This window comes from Loxodonta africana, chromosome 25, assembly GCF_030014295.1.
Source record: "Loxodonta africana isolate mLoxAfr1 chromosome 25, mLoxAfr1.hap2, whole genome shotgun sequence".
NCBI classification, from domain to species: Eukaryota; Metazoa; Chordata; class Mammalia; order Proboscidea; family Elephantidae; genus Loxodonta; species Loxodonta africana.
Window position 1 is genome coordinate 39084720 of NC_087366.1, and position 17826 is coordinate 39102545.

A 17826-nucleotide genomic window follows, 5' to 3' on the forward strand; every position below is an offset into this window, starting at 1 on the left:
TGCTTCGGTCTAACGTGAAGGAAAGGATGCCTTTCTCTACCCTAGTTTGTCCTTATGTGAAATAGATCGGACATACACTATTCCTGGGATTCGAAGTCCCATTTTTGAGTTGTGCTATCTAAAAATTCTCTTTATTAAAAAAAAAAAATACAAATGGGCAAAAGGCTCAATTAAGGAACTCAGTCAGATTTGAAGGGCAGGCTTCAGTTTTCTTGTATATGATCTTCCGGCTATAGTTCTAGCAGAAAGTGTTTTATAGAAAAGACTCTTCTATTGATCTGATTTATGTTAAAACAGAAATCAACAAGCTTTTTATTTGGACTGAATAGTACTTTACTAAACAATAATAAAAAAAAAAACAATAAGCGCCTTACAAATACTTTGGCAGTCGTATTGTGGTAATAGATAATGAAGTACTAATAATACCAAGCATTTTAAGTGTCATCTGCTACAGTTTGTTTAAATTGAATGCCCATTTTAATGAGTTGGATTGCTTGTATCTGGACTTCATGTGTGTTTAGTTTCTCTTAGAGAACATGTACCTTTAAAAGCATTTTGCCAAAATAATAATATGAATGTAACAGGAAATAACACTACTATAGTTATACATACAAATATTGACTACACTACTATGTGGTTGTTGTTGTTGTTAGGTGCTGTCGAGTTGCTCCCAACTCGTAACGACCCTATGTACAACAGAACAAAACACTGCCCAGTCCTGCACCATCCTCACTATAAAATAGTATATACTTGAAAAATAGAGATAGTTATATATCAAGAATTTATACAGAAATATTCATATAAACATGGTATACGATTTCATATTATTATAGCAAAGAAGGTTGAACACATGGTTCAATATTCATAAAGTTTGAAATGTCTTTCATTTAACTAATGTTAACATGTTTAGTACTTTTCTTGTAATTGAAAATAATTGAATACTTATATACCATTTTTGGTAAATGATCCATGTTTTTGAGAGCAGTGCAATTAGCTGCACTTATTAACTTTTGCAGCTTAACTATGATTGCTCTTACTTTTCCGGACCCTTCAGTAATTCTTTCTAAAAGATTAGTCAGAGTCTCAGATAAATTTGTATTCAAATTTTGCTTTCACCTTTGTGCTTTCCCCCATGCCTATCTTGTCCTTTTAGGGATATCATGAATAATAAAGTGTTTTACCAGCATCCTAATCTGATGAGGGCCCTTGGGATGCACGAGACGGTAATGGAAGTCATGGTTAATGTCCTTGGCGGTGGTGAGTCCAAGGTAAAGCACAGCCTTTGATTCTCGGGATGGTGTCTTAGTCAGGGTTCTCTAGAGAAACAGAAGTGAGATATATTGAAATTGGCTCACATGATTGTGCGTGGCTGGCAAGTTCAAAATCTGTAAATTAGGCAACGGGTTGGAGATTCCCACAGGCTTTCCTTTCAAGTAGGTCAGGGGACAGAAAGTGCAGAGTGAAGCCAGAAGTGAGAATTCTGGCAAAATATTTATCTTCTGGAGACAGAACATGTTCTATGGAAACTCCCTTTTCAACTGGTGGACCGATTATATTACATTATCTTATTACCTATGGAAGGCAATCTGCTAAACCCAAGGCCAACTAATTTAGTCACATGTAACTACTTCATGAGGGCAACTAGACTAGTGTTGGGCCAGACCACTGGGAACCATAGCCAGGCCAAGATGACACATAACATTAACCATCACAGATGTCATTTATTATAACCTACTGAAGTACATAGGTTACATGATTTTAACAGAGATTTTCTTAAATCCTTTTAGGAGGATTGTTTAATAAAGAACACTTTTTGGAAAAAAAGAAACAAAACCTTAGAGATTGAGAGTTGGATGCGCTACTGGTTTTTTTTTTTTTCCTTGAGATTAGTAAAAGATTTTATCTTATACTGTGTCATTTTCTGTCTCTTAAGTTACTCTCTTTCAGAAAATATTTCAAACCTGTAAAAGTTAATACTATACTAATTTTTTTTTTTTCTGATTTTGAATTATAAGTCAGCTCCTATCACATCCTGTTGATTCAGACTACATTTGGTACCAGTAAATTCCTCATCAGATCAAGATTGAAGCATGATGTTCTGGAGTGTATTATATATTTTTTAAGACTCTAAAGTGAATTTTTAAGTGACTACAATGTAAAATAAAGTTCTTCAAGACAGAACTAATAGAGTCATATAAGACACAATTTCATATAAATCAGTGCAATTTCATGACCTCTGATCTACAAAATATATTTCAATATATTTTTTCTTTTAAGGTGAATTTTTTGAAATGTGGAAATAAGTCCACATTTCCTATGTTCAGTTTACCAGTTAGACTTAGAAAGATATTTATAATATATTCTGGTAAAGGAGGACTCCAGGGAGTATCTGAGGTATACAGTAATGAGATTAAGCCCCCAAGGGAGATGTGATAGATGAGGGCTAGCAGGCAGGCTTTTCAGTCAGGCCAATCATCCATATAGGCAAGGAGTGTGCCAGTCGGTGAGCTTCTGAATCCCTGGAGAATTACCCCAGTAATAATAATAGTAAGACACCCCATTATGTGGTTCCAAGTGCTGAACTAGTGGGTGGTGCAAACAGTTAACATGCTTACTGCTAACCAAAAGGTTGCCTGTTCAAGTCTACCCAAAGGTACCTCAGAAGAGAGGCCTGGTGATCTGCTTCTGAAAAAATCAGCCATTGAAAACCCTATGGAGCATAGTTCTACTCTGACACTCTTAGGGTCACCACAAGTCAGAGTCAACTCAGTGGCAACTGGCTGGTTAAGTACTGAATTGGTATTTCCCATAAATAGTCTCATTGACTGTTCCCTACCACCACAACCATATTGTTCCTATTTTCCAGAACAGAATCAAAGAGATTGCATTATTTCCCAAGGAACAAGATTGAGGCCCCAAGGGAGATGTGGTCCAGACAGGAATCACAACAGAGTCTGCCTGCTTCCTAAACCAGGCTCATGCCACCTGTGGGTTTTTGTAGATAAATTCCAGATCCAGCCCACTAATGGGAATGAGGTTTCTAATTTTGTCACAGCCTTGATTTTCAGTGGCTTAAGCCCTAGGTGAGTCACAGTCTGGGCATTTGAAGGTCTTCCATACCTGACCCTGGGCAGACATGGGCACACATGGATTGGCAATATGATTGAGACCTTAACTTCTGAACTCAACTTTATAAAGATCATTTGCTTAAATAGCTAACTAAATGCTTTTTATATAGGAAATCACCTTTCCCAAGATGGTGGCCAACTGTTGCCGTTTTCTGTGTTATTTCTGTCGTATAAGTAGGCAGAATCAAAAAGCTATGTTTGATCATCTTAGTTATTTACTGGAAAATAGCAGTGTTGGTCTTGGTAAGTAAATTATACCTTTTATTTAATCTTTAAGATAAAAGAGTGTTATATTGCATTTAAAAATTGAATTTCACTGTAAATTAATTTAAAATAATTCAATACATACTGCATTTAGAAATTACATTTTAAGAGAAAGTCTGATTTTATATGGAATTCTGTAGCTGCAGCACAATCCAAATTTTATTGCATCTTTGTTTGAATTAACAGCCTCACCAGCTATGAGAGGGTCCACACCACTGGATGTGGCTGCAGCCTCAGTGATGGATAATAATGAACTTGCCTTAGCTTTGCGTGAGCCAGATCTGGAAAAGGTAGGCAACGTTTCTGCCAGTGTGTTTGTGTTAGTTGTATGTGACTGTTTTCAAGATTATTTAAATATACAGAAGTGTTTATATGCTTGACTACTAGCAGAAAAGTTTGTAGTTCTAACCCACCCAGAGATGCCTCAGAAGACAGGCTTGACCATCTGCTTCCTAAAGGTCATAGCCATGAAAACCCTATGGAGCAATTCTACTCTGCACACATGGGGCGGCCATGAGTTGGAATCGACTCAATGGTAACTAAAAAGAACAACAATAACAAGTCTGGGGTAATGCATTTTCTTTGATAACATGCATTTTTTATAGTAATTTGGGCTAGGTTATAAACTTACTTGGAGCGTTGGTGGTTCAGTGGTAGAATTCTTACCTTCCATGTGGGAGACTTGGGATCAATTCCCGGCCAGTGCATCTCATATGCAGCTGCCACCCGTTTGTCACTGGAGGCTTGTGTGGTGCCGTGTTGGTGAACAGGTTTCTGTAGAACTTCCAGACTAAGAAGGCAGACTTGTAGATCTACTTCTAAAAATAAGCCATTGAAGACACTATGGATCACTGTGGTCTGATCTGAAACTGATTACGGGGATGGGGTTGAATGGGGTGGCATTTCTTTTAGTTATTCATGGGTTCACCATGAGTCAGGAGCCGATTGACAGCATCTAACAACATAAAATTACTTTATCTGTATTCCGGTGTTTTTTTTTTTTTTTTTTTTTTGTCCCATCATGTTATCTACCATCTCGTTTGCTTTAATGGTACATTTTCAATTTCCTGAAAGGTTGTTTTAACATCTCATGCACACAGCTCATCTCTTATATAAGGTTATGTATTCCAGTGCAAGGCAACAGTAACGTGCTAAGGCCATGCATACTAAATAGATTAAGTCACAAATATGTTTACCAGAATATAGTTTTTTTTTTTTCCAGTTGCATTCTAAGTATCCCATGATCCTATCTTTCCTTCTGTAGGGTCTTTTCATACTGATTCAGCAGCCAGAATGATCCTTTTAAAAGAATTGATCAATAATCTGCTCAGAACTCTCCAAGACTTCCCATCTCAGTAAAAACCAAAGATGTTACAATAACTCCTACACCATCTAACCCCATTATTAGTCTGATTTCATCTTCTATAACTTTCTTTCTGTCGTCGTTCCGGTCACACTCATTCCTTGCTGTTCCAGCATGCAGACATATTCCTTCCTCAGGTCCTTTGCACTTGCTGTTTCCTCTGTCTTCAATATTTTCTTCCCAGATATCCTTGTGGCTCCTTTTAGGTATCCTTCCAGCCACTGTTCAAAAGCTACCTTGATCAGATTTGCAAGTCCACAGTATTTAAAACTGAATCCTGTTTCCCCAATATTTCTTCAAGCTCTTGGATTTTCTCTACCCTATTTAGTGTAAGCATCTAATGACTTTTCTTCTGAGGGTTAACTCCTTTGTATGTCATCTTGTTTATAGGTAGTTCGATACTTGGCTGGTTGTGGACTGCAAAGTTGCCAGATGCTGGTATCTAAGGGTTATCCAGACATTGGGTGGAATCCGGTCGAAGGAGAGAGATATCTTGACTTTCTCCGATTTGCTGTCTTCTGTAATGGTAGGACTTGATGGCTTGGGGTTTTTTTTTTTTTTTGCTCATTATTCCAGCTGCATGAAATATATTAAGTAAGGATTCATCTCAGTATTTTCATGAAAGACATGAATATTTAGTAAAGAACTGGAATGTTTTATAATCAGGAGTTTGTCAAAAAAAGAATTTATTTTACAATTTTTATTTTTATTATATTTATTTAATTTAATTTATTATTAAAAAATCTTTAGGCATAAATATTCTTATACATTTTTATAATTGAATTCTAATGATAGGATTATGGCATTATTCCCCATAATAAATTAATGAGCTTCTGTCTCCATAAAGCTTTTATTTATTCTGAAAATTTTAACCACACAAAAAAAGAAATTTACTATGTCTTGTATATGTAAAATTTGTAATTTTGTAGCTTTACTGTATTTGTAATTTTACTAAATTTTGTTTTTTGTGCTACGTGCTGGGGTTTAGTTTTTTTTATTTTTTAATAAAAACTGATTGTAACTTTTTTTGCTCAGAACTTCCATATTATCAATATTTGTTTACTTATGTTCTCTGCTTGATTTTAGGGGAGAGTGTGGAAGAGAATGCAAATGTTGTGGTCAGATTGCTTATTCGGAGGCCTGAGTGTTTTGGTCCTGCTTTGCGAGGGGAAGGTGGAAATGGTCTTCTTGCAGCCATGGAAGAAGCCATTAAAATAGCCGAGGATCCTTCCAGAGATGGTCCCTCACCCACGAGTGGATCCAGTAAAACACCGTAGGTCTAATACACACACTCTCAGGAGTAAATTATAGTATTTGACTTGAAATTTTACAAAACATAATTGGCATTCTATTCATTGCAATATAACTGTCAGGCATGCAAGATTTCTCCCCTTGGAAATAGAATGTCTTAGACTTGGAGGAGAGGATGGGATTTATTCCTGGAACAGGTTGAATGAACCAATTGAGAGCTGAGGAATATTGTGTAGAATTAGTAGAGAGAAATTTAGGTTGTAGGAGGAGATTTTTTTTGTGAATTTTCCCAGGTTGGTATATCAAAGTGATTAATTACAAATGATGGGAGGTGAGCCTTAGGATTTGGACTAGAGGCGAGTGAGAAGCTAGTGTAGAATGAATGTTTATGATTTTATTGAGAGAGGAGGAGGCCTTTATCAGTAGCATGGGGGACTCCAGAAAAGAAGATGAGAGGATGTTTTAAGTGTGAGGAGTAAAATGCTTGATTATTGTTGACAGATAGGGGAGAAAGTCATATTCTTACATTCGTCCATACTACATGTTGTTAATACTGGATTTCAGTGTCAATTCAGGCGTGTTGGTTACTGAGCCTTTAGATTTTTTTTTTAATCCACGGAAGTGAGTGTCTTGCAAGGGGTTCACTCCACTAACCACTCCACTAACCACTAATGCTGATATTAAAAAAAACTTTCAAATGTTCAAGCAGAGAAGTAATAGGTGTCACACAGTCCTGTAGACCCTTGTTCTTCCACGTGTAGACTGGGGGTAGATGTTCTGCACACACTGGAGCTAGGTGCCAGGCTGGGAACACTCCAAGAGCAAGAACAAGCCCAGCCCCACTCCTGTGACATATTTGTTTGTTAGCCAAAGAGCAGCTAGGGATCACTTCATTTCTCTAAAAAGTAGAAAATATACCCAGAAATCTCTGGCCCAGGACTACACTAGCCTTGGGAACAGCCATACATGCAGGAATGAGGATGTCACCCAAGCCCTCACTGTCATTCTGCAACTGTTGAGTCCAGTGGAGTCAGTCCTTCACCGAGTTACCTAAGGAGGAAGGACAAAAGTCTCCAGGGCTATCCATATTTGTCTGTCATCAGAGAGATGATAGAATATTTATGTTGATGTCACAGAGATGGCACCTTAGTTATTATATTAGCTGCTATAACAGAAATACTACAAGTGGGTGACTTTAACAAACAGATTTATTTTCTTACAGTTTACCTGTTGTCATTGAATTGATTCTGACTCATAGCGACCCTATTTAAGTCTGAATTCAGGTCACCAGCTCTAGGGAAAGGCTTTCTCTGTTGATTTTAGAGGGAAGTCCTTGGTCCCTTCAGCTTCTGCTTCCTGGTTCCTTGGACATATCCATGTGTCTTGGCATCTATCTTTACCCATCTCTCTTCTCTCTCTTCTTTGATTGCTTGTTTAATCTCTTTTATATCTCAAAAGAGATTGACTCAATTGGCAAAATAATTCTATTATGAAAACATTCTGCATCCCACTTTGAAATGTGGCATCTGGGGTCTTAAATGCTAACAAGCGGCCGTCTAAGATGCATCAATTGGTCTCAACCCACCTGGAGCAAAGGAGAATGAAGAACACCAAGGTCACACGACAACTAAGAGCCCAAGAGACAGAAAGGGCTACATGAACCAGAGACCTACATCATCCTGAGACCAGAAGAACTAGTTGGTGCCTGGCCACAATCGATGACTGACCTGACAGGGAGCACAACAGAGAACCCCTGAGGGAGCAGGAGATCAGTGGGATGCAGACCCCAAATTCTCATAAAAAGACCATACTTAATGGTCTGACTGAGACTAGAGGAATCCCGGCGGCCATGGTCCCCAGACCTTCTGTTGGCACAGGACAGGAACCATCCCCGAAGACAATTCATCAGACATGAAAGGGAGTGGACAGTGGGTGGGAGAGAGATGCTGATGAAGAGTGAGCTAATTATATCAGGTGGACACTTGAGATTGTGTTGGCATCTCCTGTCTGGAGGGGGGATGGGAGGATAGAGAGAGTGGGAAGCTGGCAAAATTGTCATGAAAGGAGAGACTGGAAGGGCTGACTCATTAGGGGGAGAGCAAGTGGGAGTACGAAGTAAGATGTATGTAAACTTATATATGACAGACTGACTGGATTTGTAAACGTTCACTTGAAGCTCAATAAAAGTTAATAAAAAAAAGAGATTGACTCAAGACACACCTTACAGTATCCCTTCTCATTAGCATAACAAAGTTTACGCATTCCCAAATGGAACTTGTCAAAGTGTAAAACCCATACTCTGTTAAAATAAAAGCAAAGAGATTTATTGATGGTTTCAATACAGTCCAAACTGGAGAAAATGTTCAACTCACAAAGTGAAACTAGATTGCTTAAATCAGGAACTAACAATGTAAAATTTCTGATTGATGCTCAGTGATGTAAGGAGGCAGGAGGCAGGATAACTCAAAGCTGGGTATTGATAGGGATTGGTTCAAAGTACATATTTAGGTTTCTTAGATTGGTTTTCTCACATAATTGCAGAAATTTGTGACTCGGAGGGGGCTTACATTCCTTTTTGAAAACATTTTGCCAAGATAGCATTTGTAGCAAACACTCTCTGAAAGTTGCGTGTGCAGGAGATTTCGCATAAGGGGCTTGCCTCAAGACCTTCCCTTCAGAAGCATTTTTTCCACATCCTTAGCTTAACCACAGAGAAGACATTTCCTTAGTTGCAGGATTAAGTCTGTACAAAGGCTAATAATTGCTGAGGAGTAGGCAAGAACTAAAATGGAGTCAGGGCTCAGACCCAGGCCAGTTACTTTGACAGAGTCAAGTGCCTCTATAAATATTTTTTCTCTAGTTTTCCTTTCCCTCATCCTAAGTTTCAGGTACAAAGAACTCATAACCAGTTTAAAATTGCCCCCATACATCTACACATTCTGTTTGCCTTCTGTGACCAGCCTTTTCTCCTTTCATCTCCTGGACTGGAGAGTCTCTCTGTTTCATTGCTCTGCTCCAGACATTATCCTTCTCCTGCATTATTTCAACAGCTTCCACCCCTCAGTTAAGCTTTCTCCTCATTTTTCTGTTCAACTTCGTCTAACCTTCCAACTTTCTGTCAATCTTCTATATTCACCCAAGTTTCCCTTTGTTCTCTTAACAAGACGTATTTCATATACTTAATCTCATCTAAGCTGCTTGGAAACTGCCTTCAAATCAGAAGGAATTCACTTTCTTTAATTCCTGTGAATGTTGGATATATATATATATATAAATATATATAAATATTTATTTATTCATACACTAATTAGAAAAAATATATTTGAAGGAATGTTAAAATCTAATTTAATAATACCAACTGGAAGTAGGAAGTTATACTTTTATAACCCTGTCTTCTGTATGCTTTATAGGATCCTTTAGAGAATAAATGTAGAATAATTTGTCTTTGTTTATGGCTTTGTTATACTAATTAAAATAAACAATTCATTCCTTTTCAGTACATTTTTCAAATAGATTGATTTATAAGAAGTTTCTTGAAGTAGCTGTTAACACATCCAAGCGCAAGAAGCAATTTTTCTTGGAAGAGAAAAGAACTGAAATTTTTAGACAGCTCTATGAAAAACACTAGCCACGGCCTTCTATTTGATACAAACAGAAGCTTTGGCATAGTGAGCTCTCAGAACAAAGTGAAATAGAAAAATCATTTAAACTCATCTGTCTGTGAGGCTGACTTCAAAACCAAACTTACACAATACCGTATAACATAAACATATGAGGAACCCAATTTTTTAAAAATGTATGTAGTTATTTACTGAGATTCACCCAACTTAACAGAAAAACAGATTCAAGACAAAATATATTAACTTACCAGAGTCTCAGATAGAGGGGTTATATTTAGATTTTTTAACTAGAGCTGAGCAAAAAAAAAAAAGTTCTCTAGAGGAAGGAAAATACAACACAAATTGGAACTAATTTTAAGTTCCACTAAATTTCAAATTCACTAAAATTCCAAATTATTTCTACCATATTCAACTTAAAATGTTTTGTACATGAACCCTAAACTCATGTCCCAGTACAGGGAGAAAATTCAGACTCATTTATCAAGGATGGTTTAAAAGTCTTTCTAAAGTTAACTCACAGAAATTAGAGTCAAAAATAAACAAATTTGGGGTTCCTTATTCATCATAAGGACAAGAGTAATTTGAGAATCAGCTCACTTAGCTACCTTGTCTGCAAGTTTCTTTTAATTTTCTCAGTCTTAATAATTTGGGTTATAACAAATTATGGATAACATTGCAAAGAATGGGAATTCCAGAACACTCAATTTTGCTCATGCTGAATCCGTACATAGATCAACAAGCAGTTGTTTGAACAGAACAAGGGAATACTGTGTGGTTTAAAGTAAGTAAAGATGTGCTTCATGGCTGTATCCTTTGACCGTAATTATTCAATCTGTATGTTAAGCAAATAATGCGAGAAGATGGATTATATGAAGAAGAATGGGGCATCAGGATTGGAGGAAGACTCCTTAACAGCCTGTGTTATGCAGATGACACAACCTTGCTTGCTGAAAGTGAAGAGGACTTGAAACACTGATGAAGATCAAAGACCACAGCCTTCAGTATGAATTACACCTCAATATAAAACAAAAATCCTCACAACTGAACCAATAAGCACCATCGTGATAAACAGAGAAAAGATTGAAGTTGTCAAGGATTTCATTTTACTTGGATCCACAATCAACACCTATGTAAGCAGCAGTCGAGAAACTAAATGACACATTGCACTGGGCAAATCTGCTGCAAAAGATCTCTTTAAAGTGTTGAAAAGCAAACATGTCACCTTGAAGACTAAGGTGCACCTGACCCAAGCCATGATGTTTTCAGTTGCCTCATATGCTTGCGAAAGCTGGACAACGAATAAGGAAGACTGAAGAAGAATCGATGTCTTTGAATTATGGTGTTGGCGAAGACTCTTGAATATACCATAGACTGCCAAAAGAATGAACAAATCTGTCTTGGAAGAAGTACTACAAGAATGCTCCTTAGAAGCAAGGGTGGTGAGACTTTGTCTCACATACTTTGGACATGTCAGGAAGGACTAGTCCCTGGAGAAGGACATCATGCTTCATAAAGTAGAGGATCAGCAAAAAAGAGGAAGACCCTCAACAAAATGGATTGACACAGTGTTTACAACAATGAGCTCAAGCATAACAATGATTGTGAGGATGGTGCAGGATCAGGCAGTGTTTTGTTCTGTTGTACATAGGGTCGCTATGAGTTATAACCAACTAGATGGCACCTAGCAACAAGTACAGTTATTTTGAAGGTCAGTAAATCTGCTCAAAATTGGCAGAGCCCTCAGCTATTTGTGGAGCCACACTTCCACCATTTCAAGTATAAGTAGCCTGGGTCCACCCCGGCTTCCTGGTAACACAGAGGCTGCCCCTCCCATTTTAGGTTTCACTCTACTATTACAGACACTTGATTATCTTGGCAGGGAAACTTAGCAGAGAGTCCCCAAGCAGACCTCATAGGTCTCTTCAAGGCCTCTTCAATATAATTTATCTCGAAAGGCTTTTTATTTTGTTTCTTTTATTTTGCACTGGATGTTCTCAGTTCTGGGAAATCAGAGAGCTGTTATATGGAAGTCTAAATTTTCTCAGTCCTGCAAGCCTTTCATTTCTTATTTCTTTATGACTCTAATCAACTTTTCATTCTGAAGTTAGAGTGACTTACCTTTGCCTTAGTTGGTATAAATCAGTGAGCCTAGGCTAGTAAGCTTCAACAGGAATCTTAAATTGTTTATTGAACTTACAAGTATCCTTTTGTACATCTGGAAAATCTTTAACAATGCTATGTAATTCAGTATGGATCCAAGGAACAAAGCACACAGAAGGTTTTTTAGGAGTTTCTCTAGTGCCAACTCCAGGTCCTGGAGGTTGGATTTTAAAAGGCATTTCCAAAGTTTTTCCTCCTTAGTTGATTTTTTAGGAAAGAGTGGTTTTAAAAGGGTGTTAGTAGGGGAGTAAGAAGACAGGAATGGATACAGAGAAGATAGGACCAGTTGGGGAGCACAGAAAACAGGAACAGGTGCCTGACATTCTAATTCCTTTTCTGCTTTGGGCAGCTTAGAAATTGTATCTTGTGTGGAAGCTAGTCTGCTTTCCTGATGGCTTTTGGAAGTTTCTATATACTAATCAAAATAAGAGTCCCATTGTACTTGCTGAATCAGGAGGCAAGATAACTTGGAGCAGGAAATGGATAGGGATTGGTTCAAAGTGTATATGTGGAATTCTAAGAATGGTTATCTCACAAAATTGCAAAAGTTCATGGCTAAGCTGGGGGGAGGGGAGGAGGAGGTTTACATTCGTTTTTGAAAATGTTTTGCCAAGATAGCATTTTTAGCAAACACTCCCTGAAAGTTGTTTGTGCAGGAGATTTCTGATAAGACACTTGCATCAAGACCTTCCCTTTAAAAACATCGTTTCCACATCCTTAGCTTAACCACAGAGAAAACATTTCCTTAGTTGCAGGATTAAGTCTGTACAAAGGCCAGTAATTGCTGAGGAGTAGGCAAGAGTCAAAATGGAGTCAGGGCTCAGACCCAGGCCAGTTACTTTGACAGAGTCAAGTGCCTCAGTTTTGGAGCTCTCACACAGATTATCACCATAGGTATAGAAGTTAGGATTTACAACATGAATTGGGGGGGGGGGCACAATTTAATGCATAGCATTCTGCCCTTTGGCCCCCAAACTTCATGTCCTTCCCCACATGCAAAACACAGTTACCCATCACATCATCCCCAAAGTCTTAAATCAACTCCAAGTCCGGAATCTCATCTTCTGAATCATCTAAATAAAATATGGGTGAGACTTTAGGCATATTCCATTGTGGGGAAAAATTCCTCTCCATCTGTGAACCTGTGAAATCTAGAATACAAGTTACCTTTCCAGAGTACAGTGGTGGAACAGACACAAGGTAGACATTTCCATTACAAATGGAAGAAAATGGAGGGAAAGAAGGGATAATGGGCACCAAGAACGTACAAAACCCTGTAGAACAAACTGTATAAGCTCAGAATGCTTGAAAACATTTCTCTGTCCTTTGGGGCCTGGGTAAGGGCTCTGCCCTCCAAACTCAGGGTGTTGGTCACACCCTCTGGATTCTAGGTGGAGGCCCCATGGCCCAAGGCTTCAGCTCTGCCTTTCAGATCCACTGGGATGGCAACAGTGCTTCCTTGGTTTTGGGCAGCCCCATTCTCCTAGTCCATCTCAGTGGCAACCCTACCTGATCGACTCTGGCAGGCCCCATTCTTCTGCCCCTTGGGCATTGCAGCCTCGCCCCTTCAGCTTTGGGTGGTGGCTTCATCCCCCTGGCATTAGTGAACAGCAACCCCACATTTCAGAACAAAGTTGGTGAAGATCTGTCTTTGAAACCTAGGAGGCCTTGGCCCCACCCTTTGAAACCCCACAGACCGTGATTCCACCTTTTGAAATTGAGACAGCCCTTCTTGCCATGCTGCTTCAACAGTTCTGCTGATCTCTGAGGTGCTTCTGGGATTTTTTTTTTTCTTTTCTTTTCTTTCCTCGAAGGACAATAGATGTAGCTCCTTTGACCTGTTTCTTGCCCATAGAATATTGGAGACAAACAGTGTTCCTTCCTTTTGTTCTTTCTCTGTCCCCTTCAGTCTAAGCTGATGGGTTTTCTGCTGTGATATTTGGTTAGATCTGTTAGTCACAGGCTTAATCTCTTTATCAAAAGACGGTGCAGCCATGTCCTTGGTAAAAGTTCTAGGACACATGTCCTTAATTCGTACAACAGAATTTTCCAAATCCTGAAGTTTTGTTTTTACTTTGCACAGTTCATTTTTAAGTCCATCTCTCTTCTCTCACATTTTACTGTAAGTGACAGGGAGAAACTATGTGATCCCTTTAAGATCTTGTGTAGAAATCTCATCAGCCAGATATCCAAGTTCATTCACTGCAAAGTTCTACCTTCCACCAAATATGTGAACGTAATTCAGACAAGTTCTTTGCCATCGCATGAAAAGTATCACCCTTTCTCCATTGTCCAATCACATGTTGATCATTTTCTTTTAAAGCCTCACCAGAAGCACATTTAACATGCACATTTCTAGCAATATTCTGTTGCTGGCACCATGTGTATTCTCTAAGATGATAGAAACTTTCTGTATAGCTCTCCACAATTCCTTCTGAACCCTCTCCAGAATTGCTTTTGATGTCCATAATTCTACCAATAGTCTCTTCAAGGCAATCTAGGTGTTTACTATTATGAACCTTAAAACTCTTTCAGTCTGTACCCATTACCCAGTTCCAAACTTGCTTCCACATTTTAGGTGTCTGTTGGAACAGCACCTCACTCTTCTGGTACCAAATTCTTAGTTATCTAGGGCTGCTGTAACAGACACACCTCAAGAGGATGGCTTTAACAAACAGAAATTTATTTTTTCACAATTTTAGGAGGCTCAAAGTCTGAATTCAGAGTGCCAGCTCTAGGGAAAGGCTTTCTCTCTGTCAGCTGTGAGGGAAGGTCCTTGGCTCTTCAGCTTCTGTGTCCTGCTTCCTTGGAGATCTCCATATGTCTTTGCATCTATCTTACACCATCTCTCTTCTTTGCTTGCTTTTTAAATCTCTTCTATATCTCAAAAGTGATCGACTCAAGATGCACCTTACACTAATCCTGTCTCATTAATATAATAAGACAATCCATTCCCAAATGAGATTATAACCACAGGCATACAGGTTAGGATTTACAACACATATTTTTGGGGACACAATTCAATCCAAAACAGTTACCCAATACTGCCAAAGCAACAATAGCAAAAAAGACCAGAAGTAGGTGCATTTAAAGAATAGACATTTTTTTTTCCCACAGTTCTGGACTGTAAAAGTCCAAATCAGGGTCTTAACCATGTTGATACCTTCTCTGAGCCTCTCTCCTAGTTTCTGGCATCTGCCAGCAATCCTTGGTGTTCCTTTCCTGCTTATAGATGAGTCTGCGACATCTTCCTCTGTGTGTGTGTGTGTGTATGTATGTGTCTATTTTCCATTTTTACAAGACACCGCTAGCAGCAATTAGATTTAGGACCCACCTTATTCCAGTATGACCTTATTAATATGACAGATGATAAACCCTTATTTCCAAACAGGGTCACATTCAGAGGTATATGGGTTAGGATTTCAGCATATGTTTTGGGGGACACAATTTGATCCATAACAAATGGGGAAAGAGACATGTTGAGTTTGGGGAGAACGTAGGGTAGGGTAGATTGTATAGAGATAGGTGAGCAAATGAAATATCATTTATAAAGTACTAACTCACCATTTCTATAATGTATGCTGTTTATAAAGTTACCTAAACTTAGTTCTTCCATTATTTATTTCCTTTGTAAATATCCTGTCTGTCACTGGAAATAAGTAGGATATGTCAAATTAGTACTTCTTCCCTTTTGGCATTATTTTAAGTATAAAATTATGACAAATGTGTTTGTAGCAATCGAGTCTCAAATCTGGTCTTTAACCCATTGTGATTTTCCTTTAAATGTGTCAAACTGTAAATGCAAGCCATATATGAAACGTATCAGAAGAAAAAGAATGAATATCTTACTGGCCCTTTTCTTCTGAGAGGTATGTAATAAACCTGAAGTATCACTTTATGATCCTGTTTTCTTTCTTTTGAAAAATTTACAAAAGTGATACAGAAGGAGAGGAAGATGATACCATCCACATGGGGAATGCAATCATGACCTTTTATTCAGCTTTAATTGACCTCCTGGGACGCTGTGCACCTGAGATGCATGTAAGTGTCTTAATGTCTACGAGGAGCAATCTTGACTTATCAGTTTGTGCCTAGACATCGGTAGCTTCCAGAGACCACAAAAGCATTAAAAACCAGCAAACTTCATACTTCATTAGAAATATTAGCCCAGGCCTAATTGCTGAATAAGCATTTGCTTAATTGGGATGCTTGTCGTTGTAAAAACTAATGAGATTTCAGTACAAGTCATTAATAGAATAGTTATTTGTATACCTCTAAAACCCACATAGGAACCCTTGTGGCACAGTGGTTAACAGCTCGCCTCCCAACCAATAGGCTGGCTGTCAAAACCACCAACTCTCCACAAGAGAAGAGACTTGATCTGCTCTCAGAAAGATTATGGCCTAGAAAACCCTATGGGAGCAATTCTGTCCTATAAGGTTGCTATGCATCTGAATCGACTTGTTGGCAACAACAGCAAAACTAATATATCCTCCCCACACTTTAAGAAGAAAAAAACATGTTTTCTTACATAATTTCCTCTCCTATTTTAGCGCACACAGAAAGCAACCACTTTTACTAAGAGCAGTTTTCTTTATACACAGTATTGTGTCCATGTAAACAAGGTGCTGTGTGCTTGCCACTGGTTTGGTAGAAAGGTAGGGGGCGGGGACCCATGGGGAAGGAAAGAGCTCTTCAATGTAAATCAGTGTTTCTAAATTTTTTGACAAGATGACATTATAGTTTCATGAAATAATACTTATTTTTACCTGTAATGTGCACTGTGATATTTTCTACTTTATTTTAATGTATTCTGTTATGTTCTAGGCATTCATTTTAAAAATGCTAGGCAGGGCTCATAATATTGGTTTCATAACCTGTTAACGAGGAACAACCCAGAAATGGAAGCACATTTGCTAGCACTGGGTAGAAGGTTATGAACTGCAGATCACTTCTACGTTGGTATAAGCATGAAGCCAGGGCCACCATTACTTATGGTTCACCTCTTTCTCCCACTCTCAGTATCTAGATTTTTTTTGTCTCTTTATGTCTCTTTCTTTCACCTGTAGGTTGACACACTCTTGTTGTGAACAGAGAAGAATCACTAAGGGTGGAGAAGTGTTAGAAAACCTGAAGTCTGATTTTCGCAAAAACCTAACTTAGATGCTAATGAGATTTTCTTGTTTCTAAATGGGAATGGAATATAAGAAAAGTTGTATGTGATCACAGCAGGTGATCGCAGATAAAAAAAGAGATAACTTTCTGCTCGTATTTCTTCTTTTTCTTATTAGAGTGAAAAGGTCAGAAGAACCAAGACAGAAATTAAGCTAATAGAATTTGGGTTCTATAGTCATGTCTATCTGTAGGTGGACAACAAACAAACAAAAACCTAAGTGGATTGATAAGGGACAACGTTGACACTTCTGAAATTTATTCATCTCCAACTACTATTAGTTGAGGACCTATTATATGTCAGTGGAAGGTGGAAACAAGACGCCATGTCCTGCTGTCTGGAATCCTGTGGGCTGTTAGACTCATTGAGAGTCTTGATTATATCATAATCCATAATATAGGATCAGGCTAGGTATACTATAGCATAGAGAACATAGTACAGCATAGTAGAGTCATTATGGTTATTTTATTAGCCAGTGGCACTCTAAAAGCACTGCTAAGATTCATGTTCACCATTTTCCCCCACATTTTAAACCCATTCTTTGGAGAAAGAAATCAGGTGGAATGTAGATAGAAATCAGGTAGAATATAGATAATTAAATTCTTATCACAAAGCAAGAAAGAAGCTACATCAATCACAAATATTACTATATGGTCAGGGTCTAAAAATAATTGTTTTCCCTTTGTATTACTTTTTTTTTCTTTGATTTTCTGAGGATGATTCTGAATTAGTATGAAATGATTAAGTTATTTTTCATGGGTCTTGGCTTTGCATGTAATTAAAAAAAAAATAAGAAGTAAAATTACTAACCTGCCGTTAAAAGAATGTGATTTTATGATTTTTTTTCTCTAGTTCCTGTGTGATCCA

General features: G+C 38.1%; 1 protein-coding gene across 1 annotated transcript in view; it reads left to right on the forward strand.

The window, feature by feature from the left end:
* Positions 1-17826, forward strand: part of LOC100676989 (ryanodine receptor 2) — a 362795-nt gene that overhangs the window by 140956 nt on the left and 204013 nt on the right. Inside the window, exons 29-34 of the mRNA XM_064276716.1 lie at positions 1154-1268; positions 3239-3371; positions 3579-3682; positions 5146-5281; positions 5842-6028; positions 15722-15827. Of these exons, the coding sequence (XP_064132786.1) occupies positions 1154-1268; positions 3239-3371; positions 3579-3682; positions 5146-5281; positions 5842-6028; positions 15722-15827 (781 nt within the window). The remainder of the gene's footprint in view (positions 1-1153; positions 1269-3238; positions 3372-3578; positions 3683-5145; positions 5282-5841; positions 6029-15721; positions 15828-17826) is intronic.